General features: G+C 56.8%; 7 protein-coding genes across 7 annotated transcripts; 1 reads left to right on the forward strand and 6 right to left on the reverse strand.

Annotated features, from left to right (window-relative positions):
* Positions 1-619: 619 nt before the first annotated feature.
* On the reverse strand, positions 620-11,853 carry GGTG_00733 (hypothetical protein). Its single transcript, XM_009218484.1, has 7 exons — positions 11,222-11,853; positions 9,731-11,086; positions 6,391-9,554; positions 4,701-6,255; positions 3,913-4,597; positions 2,567-3,720; positions 620-2,447 (listed from the first exon to the last, which is right to left on the reverse strand). The coding sequence occupies exons 1-7, from the start codon at positions 11,526-11,528 to the stop codon at positions 1,129-1,131; spliced, it is 9,540 nt and encodes a 3,179-aa protein (XP_009216748.1). The 5' UTR covers positions 11,529-11,853; the 3' UTR covers positions 620-1,128.
* Positions 11,854-11,876: 23 nt separating this feature from the next.
* GGTG_00734 (hypothetical protein) lies at positions 11,877-12,851 on the reverse strand (the record flags this gene model as incomplete). The annotated part of the gene is made up of 2 exons (XM_009218485.1): positions 11,877-11,940; positions 12,280-12,851. 2 exons carry the CDS (start codon positions 12,849-12,851, stop codon positions 11,877-11,879), a joined length of 636 nt encoding a protein of 211 aa, XP_009216749.1.
* Positions 12,852-12,932: 81 nt separating this feature from the next.
* GGTG_00735 (hypothetical protein) lies at positions 12,933-13,613 on the reverse strand. Its single transcript, XM_009218486.1, has one exon. The coding sequence runs from the start codon at positions 13,337-13,339 to the stop codon at positions 13,013-13,015; it is 327 nt and encodes a 108-aa protein (XP_009216750.1). The 5' UTR covers positions 13,340-13,613; the 3' UTR covers positions 12,933-13,012.
* Positions 13,614-14,169: 556 nt separating this feature from the next.
* GGTG_00736 (hypothetical protein) lies at positions 14,170-16,054 on the forward strand (the record flags this gene model as incomplete). Its single annotated transcript, XM_009218487.1, has 2 exons — positions 14,170-15,911; positions 16,030-16,054. The coding sequence occupies 2 exons, from the start codon at positions 14,170-14,172 to the stop codon at positions 16,052-16,054; spliced, it is 1,767 nt and encodes a 588-aa protein (XP_009216751.1).
* Positions 16,055-16,310: 256 nt separating this feature from the next.
* On the reverse strand, positions 16,311-18,038 carry GGTG_00737 (hypothetical protein; the record flags this gene model as incomplete). The annotated part of the gene is made up of 2 exons (XM_009218488.1): positions 16,311-17,053; positions 17,180-18,038. 2 exons carry the CDS (start codon positions 18,036-18,038, stop codon positions 16,311-16,313), a joined length of 1,602 nt encoding a protein of 533 aa, XP_009216752.1.
* A 375-nt stretch (positions 18,039-18,413) lies between these two features.
* GGTG_00738 (hypothetical protein) lies at positions 18,414-20,764 on the reverse strand. The gene has a single exon (XM_009218489.1). The coding sequence runs from the start codon at positions 20,668-20,670 to the stop codon at positions 18,634-18,636; it is 2,037 nt and encodes a 678-aa protein (XP_009216753.1). The 5' UTR covers positions 20,671-20,764; the 3' UTR covers positions 18,414-18,633.
* Positions 20,765-20,993: 229 nt separating this feature from the next.
* GGTG_00739 (hypothetical protein) lies at positions 20,994-22,892 on the reverse strand. Its single transcript, XM_009218490.1, has one exon. It carries the CDS (start codon positions 22,706-22,708, stop codon positions 21,311-21,313), a length of 1,398 nt encoding a protein of 465 aa, XP_009216754.1. The 5' UTR covers positions 22,709-22,892; the 3' UTR covers positions 20,994-21,310.
* Positions 22,893-23,240: the final 348 nt, after the last annotated feature.

A 23,240-nucleotide genomic window follows, 5' to 3' on the forward strand; every position in this document is an offset into this window, starting at 1 on the left:
CATGCTCCTTTTAATGCTCCCCCACTGTTACTGTCACGGGCACTAGGCCCTTACAGATAGATTAAATAGCCGGCCCCGTGTTTCAAACAGGTCTCTGCTCCTAGGGTAGGGCGCCTGTGGAGCTCTTGAACGGTACACGTGACTAGGGGTACGAGGGGATTCACAAGTCTGGATGCTGGTCTGGATGCTTGCTCTAAGGGATATTTGGAAGCTAACTTAGATTGACTGATGCCGAAGCCTCAGTCAAGAACTATCTACAAGAGAATGGAATCCTCCCTTCTTACACCCGAGATCCTCCTATGCCATCCTGTGTGCTATGTCTGCTATGAACATAGCAAACATAGCACCTATCATTTATGTAATCTATCACGTGGCTTCCGTTGCTTGGGGGCGGGGTTCAGGCCTTCCGCTGTGGTCGTAACACCCCGGCGCCCGCATAGGATATCCTGTGCATGCGCGCCCCCCGCTTGCGGGCCTCGTAGCTTCACAGAACGCTACTACCGGCCACCCTACCTTTTGCCTTCCCTTTTGATTGTGACAGTTACGGCGGTTGGACAAAGGGAGACCCTTTCTCAGCCATAATGCCAGAACAATCAGGACTGTCACCTGATTGTCAAAGGGGTCTCTATACACCCAACGCACACAAGTGTAAGGGGCCTGCAGTGGCACGGCCAATCGGTAGGCACAACAAAGCTTGTATTGTACGACGAAGATTAGGAAGGATAAGCCTGCTTCACAGATGCGGGTGCGAACCGCACTTATGCGTGTGATCCCAGCCACCCCTCAGCGACATGAGGTTTTGCCCTCGAGGCTAGGCCGCAGCCTGGCCTCTAACATATAGGAGCAGGTCTGTGATAAGGCCCATTATCTCCGTTATCACGCTTAAGTGTTGCTCGCCGAAAAAGTGGGTGAATATACGGGTAAAATTGACAAGACACTCCAGAAAGTCGGACCAGGTTTTGAAGTCCTTGGCCTCGGTGGCTCTGGTTGTCGATGTGATGGCGCCGCCTCGGATGCTGAACGAGCGTTCCTCAGGAGCGTGATGGTTGCGGCGGAGGCGGATGAGGTTCCGTACTTGGAAGCATCCCGACCTGCCTAGAGAGAATGCCTTGCGGCTGACACGTCGTGCTAGACAGGAGTTGAAGACTCGAACTGCTCCTCTAGAAGAACCTCTCCGTTCAGAATCTTGCCCATGTGCGTCTCGGCGATGGTCTCGCAGTCGCGCCGGATCTTGGTCATAAGGACCTTGATAAACGGGACCGGGCTTTGCGTAAAGGTGCAGGTCGCCCTGCCGTCGTCATTCAACGCGCCCCTCGAGGACGGGTCGATGAAGCCGTCGGCGTGAACCAGGACGCCGTCAGCGTCGCTGACCTTCCAGTACAGGCCGAGCATGTCGCATATGACTTTGTACTCGTCGAACGACTTGATGTAGAGCTGGCCAGCGAAGACGTTCAGCTGCGCCGTTAACCAGAGCGGGCACGACCAGTCGCGAGGCGGAGCCGGCCGCGCATGCAGGAGGAGATGGTCGAGGGGTGCGAAGCTCATGGTGGAACGGGGCCCGTAAATATGCAGGGTCACCTTGCCATACTTTTCGATCTCAGCAAGCAGCTCCTGGGCCTCGTATGGACTGATTATTACGATACGCCGGACGACATTCGAAAGGTCGCCGCCAGTGCTGGTAAGGATGAATCGAGCCATGCGCTGATATTGATCATATTGGTTCGGTAGGCCTGAAGCCGAGCCATCTGGGGCTTCGATCGTCTTCGCAAAATCTTTCGTGACGCGGAGCTGCCAGGGAAACTGGTCAAGGCGCACAGTATTGCCGGCAGCGCTCGTGTTGGCGAGCGTCTGGAACGCAGCTGGGAGATCACCCATGCTGATTTTGGTGAAATCACCAGTTCGGACAAAGCGCCGCACCGCTGGGTAAATCTTGTGGCAGGCCGGCTTGGCCGGCTCGGGCTTCTCAATCTGACGCTCTTTCTCGACCTCTGGGCTGAGCTCACGTTCCTGCTCTTCGTGCAGGGCCGCCGAGTTGAACCTGACGGCACCAAACTTTGAGCAGTGAGCCACGATGTCGTCCGCGCCATTGTGACGGTCGACATTTCCGCAACAGGCCTTAGGGGGCTGCTTGCCTGGGCAGTAGAGGTCGTGGATGGTTTGCGCTTCGTCCTCGAGGAATTTGCTCGCCAGAGCCTCCGTGATCTCGCCATTATCCTTTTGGTCGTATAGATATTTCTGATGGCCGAACCTGCGGCCCTGCACGGCCCACAGAGGGATGCTTTGCTGGATGTCGGTGAAGGTTTCCGAAATGGCCCACTCGAGGACTTCGATGACCCCCATCGCTACATCCTGCTTGTTGGCCCGCTGCATGATTTTCGTTCGGATTTCCTGCGGGACACAGAATGTAACTGACTGTCCTTTTCCCAACTTTCGCATGCGCATAGCGGCTTATAATTAGATGTTAGCATTATCTTGCTGTCGGCTAAACCTGCAAAACTTTAAAGTGGGAGAATAGGGAGAGATAGGAGGCAACTGGTAATAGGGAAGCGTTGAAAATATATCTTACCTTGAACCAGCCTGTCCTTGGTAAGATTGGCACCAAGAGTGAGTGCAGCTCGGTAATGGTCAGGGAGCTTCAGGTCTGTGCCTCGCGTATGCGCCTCGTCGAGGAAGATAAGGCACATATCGAGCTGTCGAGCAAACGGCGACGTGAGAAGAGGCTCCTTGTGTCCGTTCAGGTCCACAACCCACATTTCGTCATCGTCCTCAAAGTACACGCATGCCTTTTTGCCATGTCCCCGCATCTTCAGCCACTTATAGGCAACCTCGAAATTGCTCAATTCTAGGATCTGCGCCCCGACGTCCAGGATAACCTGAACCTCCTTGGGCATGCCGACGACCAGGTTGAGAAGTTGCTCGGCATCTGTATCCGACGAGCTTGTCCCTCTCGATGGAATAGATATAACATCGTTCTCATCCCGGAGCAGGTATTCGAGCACCAGAGCATTTGTATGTTTCTGCTCAGGCAGATCCAGATGGCTGACCGATAGGGGAAGCAGCTCGCGGGAGTCGTTCGTACCCGAAAATCCGGTGGTCGGATGCACCTTGACGTCGCCGAGGTCCCAGCCCGAAGCACTAAGCTTGGAAGGGAACTCCTTCAAGTACTTGGGGTATACCACCCGGCTGAGAAAGAAGTCCACTGCGCCCTTGGCATATCGCAAAGCCGGGAAAATGTGCTCCGTACACTGCACACGATCTGTAATGTTGACGCCTTGGAGGTGGTGGAATGTTGACGGCAACGCGCTTGCATCCTTTACCCACGCGTCGTATTCTTGCTCCGGCTGATCCGATTTGAGGAGGTACGTGAAAGCGACGAACAGGTCTTCGTCGGACAGGCCGCCATAGTATAAGCTCAGCGCCGTCAAAAGCTGGACAATTTCTGGATGGGAAAATTCACTGCGGCTACTTGGCTGGTCTTTGGCCCTGTAAGGCACGGCAAGACGCGTTGGTGGATTTCGATTCGGGTCGAAGCCGTAGTTGACACGCCATCGCTTCTGCGAGAATGCGAACCCCAGGATCCCGCCAGCGAGGAGGCCCCGCAGCTGCAGAAGTGGGCGCTTTGTTGATTCGCTCCAGAAACCGCCGACGCCAGCATCCTCAACCGCCGATGTCTCCTCGAAGGATAAGTCTGGCTTCGTCAAGTAGGTGAAGAGAGCCGCACTACAGGAAGAAATTTGGAGTTAGATTTGTTATATTAAAGGTGCTTAAGCGCCAGGAAAAAAAGGCAGGGAAAGAAAACAAAAATGGTTTAGGGAAGTGAGAAGGGAAAGAGGCAGGGAAAGAGGTAGGGAAAGGAGAAGGGAATCGGTATAGGATATACCTAGGAGACCAAGTATTAAAAACAGTACTCACCGTGATTTGGGACCCTGTCGGGCAATCGAGAGCCCAGGAAGACCGGTTTTGCAAATCCGTTCAGCCACCGCACGTGTCAGGCGGTCCTGGGCTTCATGGCCGAAGATGCGAAGCCGCGAGAAGGAACCGAGGCCATGGATGTCGTTGATCTCTATCGAGTGGGGCATCTCCTGGGCGAGAGAGGGAGCCAGGTCTTTAACGACAGTAAGGACGTTCAGCAGAAGGCGCCACCTGTCGGGCGAGAATTCTAGGGGTCGCTGCGCCCCCATTGTGTAGACCAGCTCGAATTTGACGCTGAAGTTTTCGTCGCTCTCGTCCACGATATCCCGCGATGTACAATCGAGCAGGCGTTGCGTTTGTAGAAGTGCTTCGCCGACCGAGGTTTTGCCACTGATAAGAGACTCGAGGCCCATAAGTTTGAAAGACAGCAAATGTTCAGGCTGCACCAACAGAATGCCACCTTCGGCCTGGCAGGCCTGTAAATCCTTTGCAATGTAGGATACCTGAGTGGAGTCCAGCCGAAGTGCGCGGGAGAACGGGAGTTGGTAAACTTTGATGTTTAGGAGTCCGCCGAGTTTTGAGAGCAGCATCTGGCGCATTTGCGGCGCCTGTGCCTTGCCAACGACAACGCGGACAAGTCGCGAGCCGTCAGCTAGTGCAGAAGCGACGATGGGAACGATAACAGCTGAATGAATGGTGGCTTCAAGTCAGCATTATGGGTTTCAAAGCATGTAAAAAGTGAAAGATGCGTAGGAAAATCCGTGGTAAAAGTCAAAAGAATCACTTACAGCTCTTGCCTTCTCCCATATTTAGCTGCATAACAGAGTTGCGGCCGTTGGGAGGCGAAATCATTGTCGAGGCGATATCGATTTGCATGGCACGGATAGTAATGTTGCTTTCGACCTCCATAAGCAAAGCCGATGGAAGCTCTTCTGGTTTCCAGTTAATATGCCCCAGGTTAGCCAGCTCCTTGGCCAGATCGTTGGCGTTGCGCGAAGACGCGATGAGCCGCTCTGCACGCTGGATATCGTGATGGGCCAAAGCGAAGCGGATGAGGACCGGCTTCCAGGACTCAGGGATGGCCTTCCATCGGTAAGCCGCGAGTTGCGACAGGAAGAATGCCGGGCAGATGCGTGGCAGTGGAGCAGTGTGCTGGCCGTCTGCACCGTAGATGCCGATGGTTGCGAACTCCAGGGCAGCGTGCAGGTCTTCTAGATACCGTCGGCATTTGGCAAAGTAGGTCTGCATCTCCTGCTTCACCGTCTCGAGGTCCTCGGAGGATAGCGGGGCCCGCTCCGAAATCTGTTGAAGGGCCTCTATGCTATGATCGAGGTCCTTAATGTAGCGGCGTTCGAAGTCGGATTTTGCCTTGAACTCCAGCATCCGCCCAAGTAATCTCACGCGCGGAGGCGAGGTCCCATGAACTCTCCGGGTAGCAGCCGCCGTCTCAGGGAGCAAAAGAACGGGGCGGTTACCGAGGGGAGATATGTCAGGGCATTCATGGCTTCCAAAGATGTCGTCGACGGAGACGAACCCCTTGAAGCTCCTGCGATGGTTGTCGAGACAAGCGGGAGGTGGCTTGGGTGCCTCCACAGGTGTGGCAACTTCCTGCAACTTCATCACCTCCGCGATCTTGCCCAGGTATTCGTAGAAACAGTGGTTGCGGTACCAGATCGTGAGCTTGTCTCGCACTTGTGCCATAATGCGAGGTACAGGGAAGTACGTCGAGTATTCGTACGCCGACGGCGCAGTAGGCGAGGCACATGGCCATTGACCCTCCAGTGACGAAATAAATCCGGCCACCAGAGCGTCCATGTTGCGCTGAAATGCCTTGGTTCGACGCTTATTGAACTCCTCGGCGTCCTCGCTCTCGAACTGGGCTAGCCTCGACTCGGGACATTCCCAGAATTCGTATGCATCCGACTCGAGGATTTCTTTGATATCTGAAGCGAGAAACTTGTAGCCGGCTGCGACATTGAAGGAATCAAAGTCGGGCGGGGCAATCTGAGCCATCGCAGGGGCCAAGACGAAGGCCTCCAACACCCGAAGAATCAGGGTGTCGAATAAGGGGCCGTGTGACGCAGAGACCCGTGCCGAATTGGCCGCAAAAACCATCGCAGACATCCAGGACATGACTTTGTGACGACAGGCAAACGCCTGCTTCCCAAGGAGATTTTGAATGTGGCAGATATGATTGAGGACAGTTGTGTTGTCGTGGAGCCAAGAGAAGTCAAATGCCAAGGGATAGGACGACGGTACGGGCTTTTTCGGACCCTCTATTGTGCCTGCAGAGAGAAAGCAGCGCCAGAGGCGCCACTGAAGAGAGTGCGGTTCCACGTTGGCCTGTGAGGTTTTTGTGCAGTCAGCCTCACGTTGTTCTCCGTGTTTGAGGGCGGAGTCACAAAGGAAGTGATAGTAGAGAGTAGAATAAAGTGCTGAAAGTGATTTGGGAGGGAAAGCGAGGGGAATGATACTTACGGACAACCGAGGATGTCCAGAGAGGATGACCTTCGACGTGGCAAAGCACGCGTTGGCTCTCGCCACGTCCCAGTTAAGACCTCTGCCCTGATAAGTCCGATCGAAAGTCGTCGTAAAGTTCTCTGCACCAAAGCCAGATGTCCTGCACCAGGCAGAGTTGACGAGATCATATTCGATAAGGGATTCTTCCAGTCGGGGCAGACTGTCGACAAAGCTGAGACTCGAACCTGGGCTGTACAGCTTCTGGTGGCGGTCGGCTTGTTGAAGAAGAGCTTTCACTGATATGAAGAATTGTGAGTGCTGGGAAAGGAAGCCAAGGTTTTGCTGCCATTCCACCTGCTCCATCTCCTTCAAGTAATCAGGATAAAATGCCCGTGAAGGAGTAAGTTGGCTGATTTGAACCAACAAAGCCAGGTTTTCGTCACCGAGCTGGGAAAGAGACCTCACTGCACCAGATTGGAGGATCATCAAGGCCTGCTCGGTGCCCGTGTGGGCGGTGAGGGGGTCGGGGTGGGGAAAAGACGTAATGGCAAAGAGAAAGGCGAGGTAAATTTGGTCCCTGAAGCTGCCATCGTCGACTAGCCGGCCAAGCTGCGTATCGATTCGGTAGGTGCGAACCCCTGAGCAGGTGCCTTTGGCGACGGTTACAGAGACGTGCATGCTGCCTTCCGGGTCTTCAGTGAATTTTGCCGTCCTGCCCCACTGGACCTTGCCGTCAGGCACAAGGAGCAGCCGGGCGCCACCGCTGCTGACCAGCACGACTTTGCTAGTTAATCCTATGAGCGTTCCGATCGACTGGGAATCAGAGTCGATCCACATCCCGCGGTATTGGTGGGACTCAAGTTTATTGGACTTGGGCTCGAGGGAAAATTGAAGCCGTAGCCTGGGAACCTCGACGTCGAGACGAGAGGGCGCGGTGCTTGTGTCAAGGCATACGTGCAGATGTTGGACGTCCTCGATAGGATTAAGCACTGCTGCGATGGCCTTTTCAGTTCTGCTGTGCCGCGAAACCAGGTGTCGTGGGCCCTTCTGAAGCCTCCAAGCTCCATCCTCCACCCTTATCAAAGTCCAGATATCCTCTGCAGGAGGATGCTGCCAAGAGCTCCGGATGGGACGGAATTCAACGCTGTTTCTGGCCGTGTTGTACCAATGCGTGCAGTCGTGGACAAGTGAGGAAGGAAGATGCCGCTTGAACAGCCGTGCGGGAATGATCTGGAAGGTGACACCAGTACCGCGGTGCGTGGCGGACATGATGAGGTCTCCAGAATCTTGCTGCCCGAGGTTTACGGTGTAGCCCGAAACAATGGCCTTGACGCTAAACTGCATGCCAGGGATGTTAGACGGCATAACGTCGAGGATCGTGTTTCCGAAAAGGTGCTGGAAGATTGTATGACGCTCATATTCGGCTGGAAGCCGGGACAATGGAAGGTTGTTGACGAGAAGCTCGCCCGTTAGCAGGTTGTACTTGACATCCAGCGAGCGACCGTTGATCGGGGTCGTTTCTGTCACTAGCCAATGCTGCAGTAACATTGAGTGACGCCTCCAATGACCGCCCTTGCGGTAGTCCGACCAGGATTGAAGGATGGCGTCGTCGAGGCCATTTCCCGTTTGGTCTCCACTATCCTGTACCATTTTGTTGTCTTTGATAATACCTCGACAGTCCGCCGATGTGAGAGCGCGAGAGAGATATGTCGAGGCCCGATGGCAGACTCGCTTCCAGCGCATGATCATGAGCGCCAAGATTGTGCCCCGTGCTTTGATGACGTCTGGGAGAAGAGACTCCTGGATACTGATGCAGCACTGGATTAGAACCGACGTGTTTTTGGCGTTACTCAGGAGGAAATGGAGGTGGGGCTCGTCGTCAACATCGAATGTTGCGACACATATAAGAGCAAGCTCGGCAGTCTTTCCTAGCAGTTCCAAGCGGAATGCTTCCTCTGTCGCCGCCTGCGCTTTGGTGTGGACCTGCTTCAGCCAGGACGCTGCGATGTGACGAGCTTCTGTAAGAAATTTCAAACAGGCTTTATGCACATCTTCTGCCGACGACAAAGTCAGGATTCGTGTGGCGATGAAAATGAAGTTCGCCAGCGCCTGGGATGACTCCCAGTTTTGCTTGATTCGGCCCGCTGCCCCATGAAGCTGAGCTACAAGCTTGTGGCAGAAGTCGACGTCGTCCAGGACCTGGTGACCCTCTCTCAGAGCCGAACCATCGGCCGGCGGTCCTGTCTGATACATGGCCTGGAAGAGAACGAGGCTCGTTTGATCCTTCCGGAAGTCGACGGAAGAACTGGCCAGCTCGGACAGGATGTTGAGCCACTGAATTTTGTGTCCCAAAGGGATAGAGGCCAAGGCCCTAAATTCGGGCAGAGAAAAAGAGTCCGGAACCTCGTGCTGGTTTGCAATGGCCAGGTTGGGAGGCTGTCCCTGCGGCATGTAGCTGGGCCGGAAAAGGTACTTCTCGAGCCATTGGGATTCTGTAGGAAGGCTGTACATGCAACGACGCGGAGAGTCTTCGACGGCCTGAAAATCATGGACGTACGTGGAGCTGACGTTATCATAATATGCGTAGGTCATGCCGTTGTTCAGGCACACGTCGGATCCGGTAAGGCCAGCAACATGCTTTGAACTGCGGTGCGTTACGACATGGGGTTTGGTCGATGAGGATAAAGCGATACGCCGAGAGTGAAGTTGCGCAGCGCCGTATCCCGACAGAGCCTGGTAGCCACTCAGGCGACACTCCATCTGACGATTATTGGCACTGTAGCGACACTGGAGAACGTTCAGCACAAGGAATGCCGTCGCGTCCCGCCAGAAGCTGAAGTAAGCCGGTCCGCCAAGCTCGAAGACTGCTGCCTGGGCAGCCAGGAACTGAGAAGGAAGAGGCCATTCGTGAATGTCGATCTTGATACAGTTCATCGCGGTCTGGAGGGCGCACTTTTTGCAGCAACCATCATGTTCCCAAACGAACCCGCTCCAGCGGTGCCAGACTTGGACTTGGGTGCAACTGAGGCTGTCACTCAGGGACTTCAGGGTTATGTAGCGGTCCTGGAGCCTTGAGAGCTCAGCAATCTTCTCCTTTCGAGTCCTGGTTGCGTCGTCCGTGATACTACGGTAAAGTTCCTGAAGCTCCCGGGATCTCGAATAGTAGCGCACAGCAAAGGATTCTGTCGGGTTTCGAGTCAGCTTTAATCCATTAAGAGAGGCGAAGGAGCATAAATAAGGTTTTCCCGCAAAAGGCAAATATGCTAGGAATATAGAATGCGTAAGGAGGGATAGATGCTAGGAGAAAAGATGTTGGGGGATGCAAAAAGTGCTAAATGGAAAATTGGACAGCACCTACCTGGGGTGGCGAATCTCTGGAAAATATTGGGTAGTGAGGGGCTCGCGGCCAGAGAACGTTGCTCCAGATATAGCTCGGCTTTCCTGAGCCTCTTCATCTGCTCCCGGAAAGGAAGAAGGAGTGACTGAAGCAGCTGGGCAGGCACGTGCGGCTTGTACTCCTTAAGAAGAGGGCACAGGTGGGTGGCTGATTTGTCGCAGGCTATCCAGAGCTCGAGCGCCGTAAGGACAAGCACAGAGGCACCTTCGGGGTTCTTCGTGTACTCGGGGCTCGCGAGGTGATCGTAAGAACTCATGAGAGAAGCCAAGTCGCGACACGTATACTGGTCGGCGATGTGCGCCACAAGCCACTCATCCAGATATTTGACCACCCACTCTTCGAAAGCGGCGAGGGTAAAGGCTGTGTAGTCGGTCGCATTGGTGTAGAGACTGGGCAGGGAACCGGAGTTGAACTCCCCAGGGCAGTCAGACTGGTTGAAGGAAGCCTCGCGCAAGGTTTGCTTGCGGTCCTTGATAGACTCGAGAAAGCTCTCAAAATCCGGCAGTCGGTGAGAGGTATCACTGGAAAAGTCGAGCGATTGGAGCTGCGCGATATGCAGGGCTGGAGCTGGGTCATGGGACAGAAGGTTTTGGCGGCGTGCAAGCTCGGCCTTAGCCCTGTCCATGCAGCTGTCGACGTACCGGAGGACGCCATCGTCCGTATGGGTGCAAAGCTGAACGAGCTTCCGCTTCCGCTGTGCAACTTTTGCCCACATGGTATACATCATGTCGCTGGACAGATTTATGGCTGGGATATTGTCGAGGATCGAGGCTGTCATGAAGAGCATGAGGTGTTTGTACAGCTCATGGCCGCCCGCCGACTCCCGCGAGAAATCGATCTGGATTGCGACCCGGGCGAGAAGCCAAGCAGGCGACCTGCGCCATGGCATAAAACTGTCGTTCCACAGCACGCGATCACGGACTTTCTTGCATATGCCCGGTCGATCGATAGGCTTGGCGTCGGTGGCCAGGACACCCGTTAGAAGCCACTCAGTGGCCCACATTGGGTCAACAGTATCCCGATTTTCCTCGTGAGACTGGTTTGCCTTCATCACCCGCGGGCGAGTACCTGGGGCAGCTTGTTGGCACAAAGTCGACAGGACATGGACAAGGTTGGCGCGGAAACCGACGTCATCAAACTTGTTCAGTGGAACAGCAGCTGCCACGTCGGGAAACCGGCGGCGGAGTCTACCCGGGGACTCCATGGCAGTCTGGTTCTTGGGGCATAGCTCGAAAGCTTCGATGTAGACCGATTCATCCTGCTTTGTTATAATAACTCCAGCGTTCTGGCACGATAGGTTGAGAGCGACCGCTCCACCTACAAGATTGTGGGAGAGGAATATCAGTACGATAGCCGAGGAGTTTGCTAAAGAAAAGGCTGCGAAGAGGGAAAAATGGGACTCGGGAAATAAAACAGAGCAAATAAGTAGTAAACAGCCGAAAGAAGACTAACCAGAGTCACCAAGGTCTTTCAGAACCACAGCGAGCTGCTTCTCGTCAATATTCCCGTTGTCGGCGAGAACCTGATGCGTTCTGTGCATCATCTTGACAACAGACGTGACCGCGTCGCGCTGGGCGGGGGCGATGTGAAGGCTGAAGCTTTGGAGGAAGGTTGGCAGCATTGAAAGCAGCTCCGAGTTTAACATTGGGTTACTGTCGTCCTTGCCGGGCAGCTGGGGCGGGAGGAAGACATGATTCACCACATATATGGCAGTATCAGGCTCCTTAAGCTCCCACTCGACCTTTCTCGGCCTAGACATGGCGGCGATGGCCACCCTCTGGTAGCTATATGCTGGGAAAGATGTAGTCGAAGGTGCAGAAAGTTGCCGTAGTCCTGGAAGCTGCAGATGATGCTGAGGAAGGGAGTCTTGGCGCAAAGTAGCACAGGAAACAGAACAGTATCGGCAAGAAAGTTCATATGGCCATGTTAAGGGAAAAAGTGCAACCCCGGGTGAGGTTTTCTGGTAGATGGGTTGTGGGAGGGGAAGAAGGCGAAAACACGCAGAGGCTTCCGGGGCGGGGTAGGGCAAGTTTGAGGTACTCGCGTGCAGGCAGGAAAAGAAATCCGCCAGAAGGCCACAACAAATCAGGACGGAGGCGGAAAGGCATCAAAGGCGACTTGAGAATCGAGTGAGAGAGGTCTGAGGAGTCTGGCCAGCAGAAACCGCCAGGCTGTCGGCCCCACATAAACCAACGTCGGGGGCAACCGAAAAAGTCCACAGCCCAACATGACCGTCCCGTCCGATCTTCTTTTGCGTGTGATTGTAGCAACTCGTTTGCGTCCTGCATTGCGTTTGTCTTTTCTGCCGTCCTTGTGAGCAAGGCGTAGCATCATTGAATGTGGAGAACGAAATAAAGAAACGCGTACTATCACATTTGGGGGCTGTGCGTTTGTCACACGGAGATGTCCATGGAAGGACCCTTCGTTCGACCGATTGGCCCGCTCGCGTGCATAAAGCAGGCGCCGGGCACAGCCACCTCCAGCGCCCGCGCTCGCCGGCGGTAACGCACACGACCTGAGGCGGGCCGACGTACGGGTGAGCCACCCCGGCGAGGCTGTCTTCTGGCGAGACGACCACCGTGGCCACGACCTTGTCGTCGTCTCCCGTCTCCTTGGTCTTTGACGACGACGCCTTTTCCCTGCCCTTGGATTTCTTGCTCTTGGGCTCCTTGTCCTTGGTCACCTCCTCGTCGGCACTGGGGAAAAGGTGGACCGAACGTTGGACCGCCGATCGCGGGAGGAAGATCTTGGCGTTGCTAATAAAGGCTACCGGTATGGATTCTTCAGCCGCGTCGTCGGCGGAGTCGGATACATAATCCTTTTTGGCGTCCGTATTGCCCTGCGGCAGGCCTTCAGTCCGTTCGCGCTCCTCGACTTTGCGGAAAAGCGGCAGTCGGAATACACGGAGCACCCTGTAGCTTTCGGTGGCGTAGACGTGGCCGGCAGTCCATGTTAAAGTATAGGGCAGCGGCGAGGCGGGCAGCCGGCCGTCTCCTTCGCGGAGCAGGTAGCTCAGTAGATGCATACAGGCTTCGTCCGCGATGCTCACCGCTTTCCCCGGGCACAACGCCGCTCGCGTCATAATGGGTGGCATGTGATAGCCAGGTTATGCCCCTGGAAGAGCAAGATAACCACATAGGCTTGGCAAAACCAAAGCTGAATGCGGGCAAGGTCCGGAGAATTGTGAAGAGTGGTACCCTGATGATAGATTCCATATCCAAGCCAAATAATTACAGAAATCCTTCACGGCCTCCCCTTGAGGGAGGCCACGACGTCAAAGGGCGACTGCTCGACGGCCGCGTCGTATTTGACAACGACCAGCTTGGTGCCCTGCCCCTTGGGCGCGGCCGAGAGGTTTGCGACAGTTGGGTGCGACGGGTCCCGCACCGCCGCGATAAAGATCTGTCCCGTGGTGACTGCGTGGTCAACCGTTTTCCGAGCACAGGCGGCCCTGCGATCCCAACGGTATGGCTTCGCACGTAAGTGAGGAGGCTCCGCGAGGAACCGCTTTGTAAGCCCAGCCCCGAGTCCCCTATTGGCGCCGGTGATCAAGACAACTGTTGGCGCCATGTTGACGGTTGGCCGATATGCGAGTGGTTGGCGGAGGCGAGGCCAGAGGTATCTCGTGAGGCACCTAGGGACCTATTGACCTTGTATCCACAAAAGGTTGACCAGCGTCCATATTTATATCTGCGTCGACAAGATCTCGCTGGGCAGGCGGCGAGAGTTGGGACGAATGATAAAGACCAAACGTCATAATAAACCTTGGCTGATACACCCCTCTCGCCGAAATAGGATAGCAATGTGGACGGGCAAGTAAGCTGGCCGGGGAACTCCCCACTGCTCCCCACCGTGGACAGCAATACACAGAATCTCCAAACGGAGACGTCTCCCACTGCCGGGCGACTGTAGTCAGCGACTTGCAGCATCAGCGCCGGGCCTAACCGCTCCAGGTGCCCGCTAAACCCGAAGTCGCGGCTGTGTCTTGTCAGTAGCAGCACGGCTGGCACGGGATCGCGTGCGACGACCGGCGGGCCGAGCACGGTCGCATGTATACCTAGGTATCGCTATATGCAGACCAATGCGTTCAGCCAACGTTGTGGCAGGCACGTGCAGCTGTGATCCCACCACGCCACTCGTGCCCAGCCTCAAACCTGCCAGGCCCTTGGCTGACTGGGCTGCCACTTTGTCGCCTCCGTCCCCTACCACTGGGCCCTGCCGGCGCCCGACTTGTTGATTGGAGCTTTTCCGAGCCCTGCCAGTTTGCTTTTATTCTCATTTGGCATTTTCCATTCTCTTTCCCTTCGACTTCTCCCTCGCCGGGCGGCCGACCTTGCTGTATTGATTCTTGCGCCCAAGGTTGAGCTCGGCCATGTTGAGGTGAGCGGGAAAAATGCAACATGAAGGACTTTGACGCCAAATATGGCAACTGGCCAAGACGATTGCTTCACGTCCCGACCCTAACATCGCACGAGTGGCGGCCGGGCCACCGCTACGGGGGCCACGAACGCCCGGCCTACAACACACTCTCCTACACGTGGGGGAGATATGCGCTCAAGGAGGGCGAACAGCCGGCAGTGAAGGCCCTGCCCATTCGGATCGAAGGCCGCCGCACCTGGAAGATCCCGCGGATCAACCCGGCGCACTTCAGCGTCGAGGAGTTCCACGCCGCCGTGAAGCTCGCGACAGCGGCCTTCTCGCCCCTCGATCTCGACAACCGCTGGATAGAGAGGAGGCACATGGACCCGGAGCTTGTCGTGGACTTTTTGTGGCTCGACGTCGCCTGCATAGACCAGGAGCACGCCAAGACCAAGCTGGCCGAGATCAACAGACAAGCCGCCATTTTTCAAAATTCCCGGACCTCCTGTGTTTGGTTGGGCCATTTGGGCCACGACCAGCTGCTCGAGATCCAGGACTTCTGCAGAGAGAGAGGCTGGTCCCAACTTCCGGTCAACAACAAAACCAACAAGGAGCAGCAGCATCTGGAGTGGGTGCAGCAGCGGCTTTCACGCGTTCAAGAGATCGTAGAGCTTGTTCTGCTCAATAAACAGGAAAGTGACGACAAGGACGCCGCCCGCACAATGGCGCCCTGGTTCTCCTCGCTCTGGACGCTCCAGGAGGCCTACCTGCGGCCGCATTCCTGCCTTCTTCCTCGGGACTGCCTCGATATGCTGGACGGCCCGGCCGCCGGCAGCTCGCAAAGAATGCTCACCCTGAGGGACTTGAACATGGCCTTGCTGCCGGCAGTGGCCCTCTGCAACGAATGCGTCGCCCTGGACGTGGGCCCTCGCGACCGACTCAGAGCCATCGCAGACAAGGTCCACGAGGCCGGGCTGCGGGAGCTGTACAGCAAGAGCCCGTTCGCCATCTTTGCCGCCTCGAGCAGGCGGGAGGCGTGGGACCCGTGCGACAGGGTGTACGGCATCATGCAGATCTTTGGCATCCAGCTGCCGCTGCGGCGGCGAGGAGACGGCAAGAGCTGCACGCCGGCCGAGCTCCGGCAGATGCTGTCAGAGAAGCTGCTCCTCGCCTACCCCGTGGAGACCCAGCTCTTTGTGCACACGGAGCCGCCGCGGGACCCGATGTCCAAGTGGCGCATCGGCAGCTCTGCGGCGCTGCCCCGCTGGGCCAACGACCTGGTCGGCCCCGCGAGGAGCAGCGAGCGCGTCCACTGGGAGCGGCCTCACCCGGCCAGGCCCCTCCCGCTCTGCAGGTTTTCGGTCACGCACGGGTCGGCATATTTCCAGGGTCGGCTGTGTGCGCTGAATGACCTGCTCGTCTCTTTCGAAACCTTCGACGCCGTCAGGCCGCTCGACCACGAGACCGCGAGCGAGCGGGTAGAGGAAAGCATGGGAAATGTGGACGTCACATTCGACATGATCCCCAGCACGCTGCCCGGCGGATCTCGCCTCCAGATCCCAGGAATAACCGGTTTCCTCTTTGCAGATATCAACTATCATTATAACGACATTCACAAAATACTTGCCAAAATGGCGACTAATAGTAAGGATACCGACGGTGGCGACGTACAGGTTCTTCTTCTCGGCTCCTGCCTCGATCCACTGCTGGCTTCATATCTGAAGCAGGAAGGGGCCGCGTGCGAGGGGTTTGGGGCGGCTTGGAGGGAAGAACACGACGAGTGGTTCGTTGGGCTGATTTTGAGGAAAAAGCCGCATCACAACGGCCGGGAACCCGGGAGACGGCCCGCCGGCCCCTGCAGCCCTTTTGTTCCTTCATACGAGCGCATCGGCGTGTGCAAGTGGTTCAAGGCAGATCGTTGGGTGAGGGAAGAAGGTGACGAGAAAGTTGAAGTTGGGTTTGAAAGACTGACAGATGACATGAAGACTTTACTCTCAGGGCGTGGTGACAGGTGGCATGAAGCAGAAGGGTATTGGGGATGACGGCGATGTTTTTCTATTCAGTCAATAAGCCACCCCGCCACCCAATATTTCTTCCATCATTGGGAGGGCAGCACTGGTGTGTAGTTTGTGATGGATGCCCGAGGCACAACAGGAAAGATTTCTTTGATCAGTACGGCCCACTAACCGAGATACAATTCGTCGTCCCGGAGCAACGCCTTCATGGTCTCATCCAGCTCCTCCGCCACGAACTCCCACACGCAGACGCCGAGGCGCAGCCAGGCCGTCCGCTCGACGCCGTCGCTCATCTCGACGGTCTCGGGGTGGACGAGGACACCGCACCACGCCCACCCGCCGCGGCGGCCGCGGCAGATGTCCTGGGTCTGGCCGAGAACCAGCACGCGCAGGCCGGCCCCGTACTCGGCGGTCAGCAGGTCGTTGAGCTCGCCGGGCCCGCCCTGGCGCGAGTCGAGGCCCAGGGCCGGGTGCAGGCGCGCAGCGTTGCGGTCGGTGCGGTCGAGCAGGACGACTTCCGGAGTCGAGAGGACGGTCTGGAAACGCGGGTGGACGGACACGTCGCGCCAGTGGGCGGCCAGGGCGGCGAAGTCTGCGGCGGGGCCGCGGAAGACGGCGGTGCCGGCCGCGGCGTCGTAGCCGATGGCGCAGGACACGCGGGACCCCCAGTCGAACAGCTGGTGGATGCGGCTGGGGATGCTAATCTGCGGCTGGATGCGCCACCGGCGTAGCGGGGGCGGCTCCTGGAGGTGGACGAAGAGCTGGGCGAACATGGCGTTCTCCTTGTTCATTGCGATGCCTAGCTCGTCCTCGAGCTCGCCCAGGGAGAAGGTGCGCTCCGGGTCCCGGGCCTCGCCGAGAACGAAGCCGAAGACCTGCATGATGCCGTAGATCCTGTCAAGTGGGTGCACTATGACTGTTAGATGGGAACTCGAGAGGAAAGTTGGAAGGCGGGGAAAAAAAGGAAATAGAGAAGAATAAATGGGACGGGGAAGAAGGAAAGAAGAATGCTTCTGCCACATCTCTCAACACTCACGGGTACAGCGCCTGTTGGCGACCGAGTATAGCTGCACGGCGTTTGACCTGGCCAGGGCCCCCACGCCCAAGTCGTCAAGCATGGAAAAGACGGCCTGGCCGAGTTCGCGGTGCTCGGCGGCCGCGGTCGGGCGGGCCAGCTCCGTCCGCAGGGCGTCGCGCAGGCTCGCGCCGTAGCTGACCAGGTCAGACTGGCCCAGGGGAGAATCTGGGAAACGTTCCGACGGCACAGTGCACCCCTCTCGCGCGACCCAGACGGCGTCGGACCTCAAGAAGGACTCCTGGAGGGTCCATAGCGAGGAGAACCAGGGGTCCGCCAGGAGGCTGGAGATGTCCTCGTGGCGGTCCTCGATCCACAAGGGGCCGTTGGTGACGTGGAGATTGCGACAGTGGCGGCTCAGAAGCTCGGCCGGGAGGCGGCTCAGCCAGATGAAGGAGTCCAAGGCCCGATCGAAGATGGCGGCCTGGCGGCCGATCTCGTCCATCTTCTCGGCGCGGTCCTCCTGGTGGATGCAGGCCACGTCGAGCCAGACGCGCGAGGTGCGGCTGCTGCCCGTGATGCCGCTGGCGACCAGCTGTATGACCCGAAGGAACTTCTCGGCCGTGAAGTGCTCCGGCCGGATGCGGGGGATCGCCCACGGGACGTTGTGGATGCGGATGGGCTCCACGTCCCCGTAGCCGTCATCGCCCTCCCGCAGCGCGAACCGGCCCCAGGTGTAGCTGAGGATGTTGTAAGGCGGAGCGTCGAAGGCTCCATAGGTGGCCTCGCCGCTCCGCTCGACCGAGGTCAGCTGGTCGCCATCCACGTGAAGAAGTCGTCTGGGCCAACACGGTTGGACAGACGTCAAGGTGGTAGACATGGGGGTAAATGGATGGCAAAGACGAGGTTGGGTGTGGAAAACCTATCGCGAAGCCTCGCTGTAGGGCACGTGGACGCGCCTCAAAGGAAAGTGGAACGTAAAAGCGTTTCCTGCACAATGAAGCGGCTAGGGGTGGGCTGCTTGAGATCTAATTCCGGGCTGTCCTACACATTGAGGTACAGATGCAGATATGGGTATTGGGGTGTCGTATATAAAACCTAGCCAACTTGGTGGTTACACGTCAAGCAGCTCGGGCGCGGGGAGCGCCTTGTAACTTTGGGACTCGCAGCCTGACTGCAAATCGGGCAGCATCCTGCCAGGTTCTCCCACAGCCCCTTTCGGCGATCTAGCCGCAGGATGCCGCAGTCACCTCTTCCACTCTCGTAACAGTAGCATGTTGATCCTCATCGATTTACCGCTTTATGTTCTATCTCTGCTCTAGCATTCATCGCTTATTTCTACTTACCCCCTGGTGACCTCCTCAGCAACTTGTGCTGCCTGCCATGTCAGACGGGCTCGGCCGTATTTCAAATATGATTATGGGAAAGGCTGTCTGGGCCCGACTTTTGTGCATATACGGGCTCAAGTGTCACTATCATATGATACTACATTCGACCCTGTCCGCTAGAGGAAGGAACGAGTAGGGCTCGCAGTCTTCCTGCGAATAAAACTCGACCCATCTCATCAGCCCAATACGTTGCCATGTAGTTTCTGAAGCAGGCGCCAGCACGATGCCGACGTAAGACCGAATCGGCGTGTTTTTAATACCACCGGATCCAAGAAGACACACTCTGATCCAGCTGAGATGTATCGACCGTACGGTTCCGTCTCCTTCGGTGCGATCTTTTCCGCAGTAGTGCTGGTAAAGGGCGCGGACGGCCGAGGTCATCTCGTCGTAGTTGTGGAAGTAGTCCACCACCTGTCCGAGCACCATCCTCGATACGTGGTGGTCAAGCATTAAACCACGGTACCTGGATGATAGCCCGATGTTCACCGGGGAAAATAAACCCTTCCTGCTGATCTCCGACATCAGGCAAGAGCTTTGTGAGACTACCTGAACGAATTCGTCGAGCTGCCAAGCGAGACCCCTAAACCGAAGACGTAAATCTCCGCCGATACTCTCCCGTCTGGTCTCGAAGGTGGAAAAGAGATTTTGCACCTGGTAACTGGACGTGAACGACTGCCAGAAGAAGTCGTTGACCTTGCAGTTCTGCGTGATCAGCCAGCTCCGCCGGGGCGGGCCCTGCTCCCGAGTCCGGCTGTGGATGAAGATCTGTGAAAGCAGCGGCGCTTTGGTCACTAGCTTCTCCCCGAACTCGTCTTCGAGCGAGTGCAGCTCCGCAATCTCTTCAAGCTGTTCGGGAAAGCCCGCCCGGCGTGCCCCGCACGCTATGCCGTAGGTCTGTACGATTCCATAGATGCGGTCGACGCGTCTGCTCACCCTACGGTGCTGTGCGCTCGAGTAGGCGTAGTGCGGAAACTCGATGCCAAGGCAGTCCAGGCCTTTGGCGTCCATCAGCGCGAACAGTTTTGAGAAACGTTCGAAAATTTTGCTCGTTACTGCTCGCCCCGCTTTGATTGCTTTTGTAGCGGGGACTCCGCCACGTCGTCGGCACCTCTGGGCAAACATCGTTTCGGCGTCCGAAAGAAGACGCTGAATCATCGTATTTGGCGGTACGAAGATGTCGCTCAGGGTACCCATGTCATGGTTCATGTTATGAAAGTTGAAAGGTCCATCCATGGGAAGCCGGAGGACGCCATCTTCGAACAGACAATGGGCATTTGGGCGAAGCACCATTTCTTGAAGCGTCCATAGGGATTTAAACCACGGGTGTTCTAGGATGCTGCTCTGCCAGGCCGAGAGCCTTTCCGAGCGCATATCTAGCTTATGCAGGAATTGTTTGGCCGCACGCTTGTCCGGAAACCCGCCGACGTGGCGGTTGACAAACCGCACGATCTCCAAGAGTGTTACGAGGGGCAACTCTTGACGCAGAAGGCGGCGGCGGCGATGCAGGCTGCGACGGCGGAAGCGACGCGTCTTGGCACGGTGGCTACGGGGCCTGCGACGGCCACGGGAACTCCCCTTCGGCTTCCGGAGGGAGCACAGCCAAGCAAAGGCCGTGTCAGCGCGTTTGAAGATCTCGACCTGCTTCGCGATCTCCTGCTGGCGCAGCTCCTTGGCTTCTGCGTCTTCCCCCTCGTGCTCCTGTGGGATGCACGCGACGTCCACCCACAACCAATCGCAGCGCCCTGTGCTGACCCCATGGTTGTCGAAGCACGATGTTGCCCGCTGGATGGCCTTTTGGAAGGCGGCGACGGTAAAGTGTTTCTTTAGAATGGGCGGTATAGGCCAGTCAACCCCACGTACGTCAAGGGCTGGCCCAGGAGTCTTTGATCGGTCCTGGTAGTAGCCCCAGGTGTAGCTGAGCACATTGTACCGCGGTGCGACGACGTCATTGTAGGTGTCGGCGCCGGTCCTGACGTGCGATGTCATTGTGTCGACATGGAGAAGGCGGTGTGGCCAGCGAAGCTCTTGGATCAATGGTTCGCCCTTGATGCATATTCTATCCGCCCATACATTAACTGGTGCTGGTGGTGGCGGGGGCGGTATTGGAGTTGCACTTGGGGACATAATGTTTGAAATGGATCATGCGCCTTCTGGGCGAGAGAAGGTAACTAGGTACCGAAATGGCTGTTGTGCTACAAATGAGGGAGGTGCAAAAGGCAGTGACAGCGAGGAATCAAAGGCTACATTCAACAGTGGCCATCGAGGGGCTACCAGTGGCCCTAAATACTTAGAAAGGCCACCAATAAGGTGGCCCCGCGTGTCGAGGCCTCAGGCAAGGGCTCCTGTCAGTAAGCAGACGCCACGGTTAGGCATTTAATACGACAAAATAGGCTGCCGTATGGTATAAGGCCTGGCTGCCATCGTGCCGTTTTCTTTGACTTTCCATAGCGAGGGGAACCATTTCTTCACGAAACCTCCCAGATTTATAAAGCGCGATTGTCCATTGTATGGGTAAATAAAGAGTGTCAAGGTAAGGAATTTAGCTATGCACTCCGCCTTTAACAGTTGAGAAGACGAGATAAGTAGATAGAGAAAGGACCGAGAAGTAAAAAGATGCGAGTTTGTAAAAAGAGAGAGAGAAAAAGACGTGTATCGCAAATTCCAAGACACCCACTTTTGTCGTTGCTTTTATCCGGCCTGCGCGTCCGAGAACAGATCCATCATAAGAGGGAAGTTCCCACGACCCGACACCCTGCGTAGTCTGTTAGCCCTTCTGAGAAATCTTGGTCCCACACCTATTCAGTAGCTTCTCCATCTCCTTCTTCCCCTCGCCATATCGACTATAGTACCCAACATTAACGCTGGCCTTGACAAGGCCCGGGTCGTCTCTCGCGCTCCCAAAGAGGACCGAGCCGCTCCTTCGAAGACACATCGCGAGGCCGGCTTCGGTAGTCGAGGTGTGTCCCGCCGACGAATAGCGCGCCACGTGCATAAATACAGCCACGTAAAGCTGGTACCCGCACCAAGCGTACTGGACGTCGGGCTCCATCCACATGGCGGAGCAGAAAAGGCCAATGGGGAAAAGGGCGGCAAAGGTTACAATAATGATCAACTGGATAACCTCAAGGCTTCGGTTCCGCACCGGGTGGCCATAGTGGCGCATAAACTGCAGGACCAGAGAAGGCGGGCCCGTCAGCACCATGAACCCGCCGACGGACTGCGGGCAAGAGATTTCAAAGTCGAGGGCGGGCTCGTACTCGGCCTCGTCGGGAGCGTGGGGGCGCCGCCGCGTGCTTGGGGCCAGGGGCTCGCGGTCCAGGGCGAAGACGGCGCTTAGCAGCCGCAGCGCGAGCGGTGCGAGCCACAGGACCGCCCAGGCGGTGTGGTAGCAAGCCGCGACTGCGACCGCGGCGACGACCGCGGACGACTCGGCGGTGCAGATGGCTAGCAGGACCCGCGGGCCCGGGCGGCCGCAGGACTCGCCCACGAAGGGCAGAGCCTTGCTCCTGTGGTCTTCAAGACTGGGCCGTGAGAGGGTGAGGTGGCCGACAAAGGTCTGGGCCCTCAGCGGGGGCGGTTTTGGTGGTGATGGACTCGCCGGTGTGGCGGTGGTCACCGGGATAGGGGCAGGTGCGGCGGCGCCCCTCTCTGCGCTGTCGGCCTGTACCACCTCTGCGTTTTGGGGCGGCGGCCTGACCGACGGCGCAGGAAAGGGCATGGCGGCTAGGACACGAGCCCATAGGCAGTTTCGCAGCTCATCGTTGTGCGATAGCTCAGCTCCCTCGCCTACTCCAGCGTGCATGGTGTAACGCCAGTCCAGTCGACGGAAGAATGAAGTGCTAAGCATGTGTCCCTGCCCAGCACCATTAAATAGGCCGTGCAAAAACATAATGTCCAAGGTGTTGAGGGCGGCTTTGTGCAGAGGGCCACCCATGGGCAGGCAGAGGGCCAAAAAGGGGAGGGATTCGCGGCCAAAGTTGGAGTAGAAGCGTTGAGGCCAGAGGAGACGCTCAAAGATGACGTTTGTGGCAGCTTCGGCCCCAATATAACCCAAGACGGCGCCAAACGCGGCAATGAGGCTGTTTTCGGCCATTCTTTCGGGGCTCGCTGGTCGCCAGATAGAGGCCCATAGCGACATGGCCTCTGCGGGAATGGACGGCATTGTATTTGGGGAACAGGAGGCAATATATATAGGACAGAGGCTTCTTGTGGTTCAATGAGGCGGCTGTTGGGCATAGATGGGCGAGTGTGTGGCTGCCATAAAGCAAAGACCGGTATGCTCCAAAGGCTGGGGGAAGGCTGTGATTGCTTTACATGTGTTGGCAAAAGCCAGACTGCAGCCACGAGCTTTGCCACAGTGCCACCTCACCACACATCACATGCCCTGCCTTCTCATTGGCACTTGACTTGGCATCACACCCCGCCCTTCATCTTCCATCCAATAAACATCGAAGAAAGGTCGGACGATGATGGTGACCATGTGACACAACGACGGCCTCGGGCGGTTTCTCGAATGCCTTCTCGCTCAGACTGACGTTATTTCATGCTGTACCACCCGAACTTCAAGCCAAGTGGCTGCCTTTACCGCAGGCCACTGCCTTTTTGTAATCGCGGCAAGCCTCAATGTAACCGGGCGGGATAAAAGTAACCAAGCCAAGCCCCTCTTCTTGTACCACCAGAACATCCTGCTTCCG

This window comes from Gaeumannomyces tritici, assembly GCF_000145635.1.
Source record: "Gaeumannomyces tritici R3-111a-1 unplaced genomic scaffold supercont2.1, whole genome shotgun sequence".
NCBI lineage: Eukaryota > Fungi > Ascomycota > Sordariomycetes > Magnaporthales > Magnaporthaceae > Gaeumannomyces > Gaeumannomyces tritici.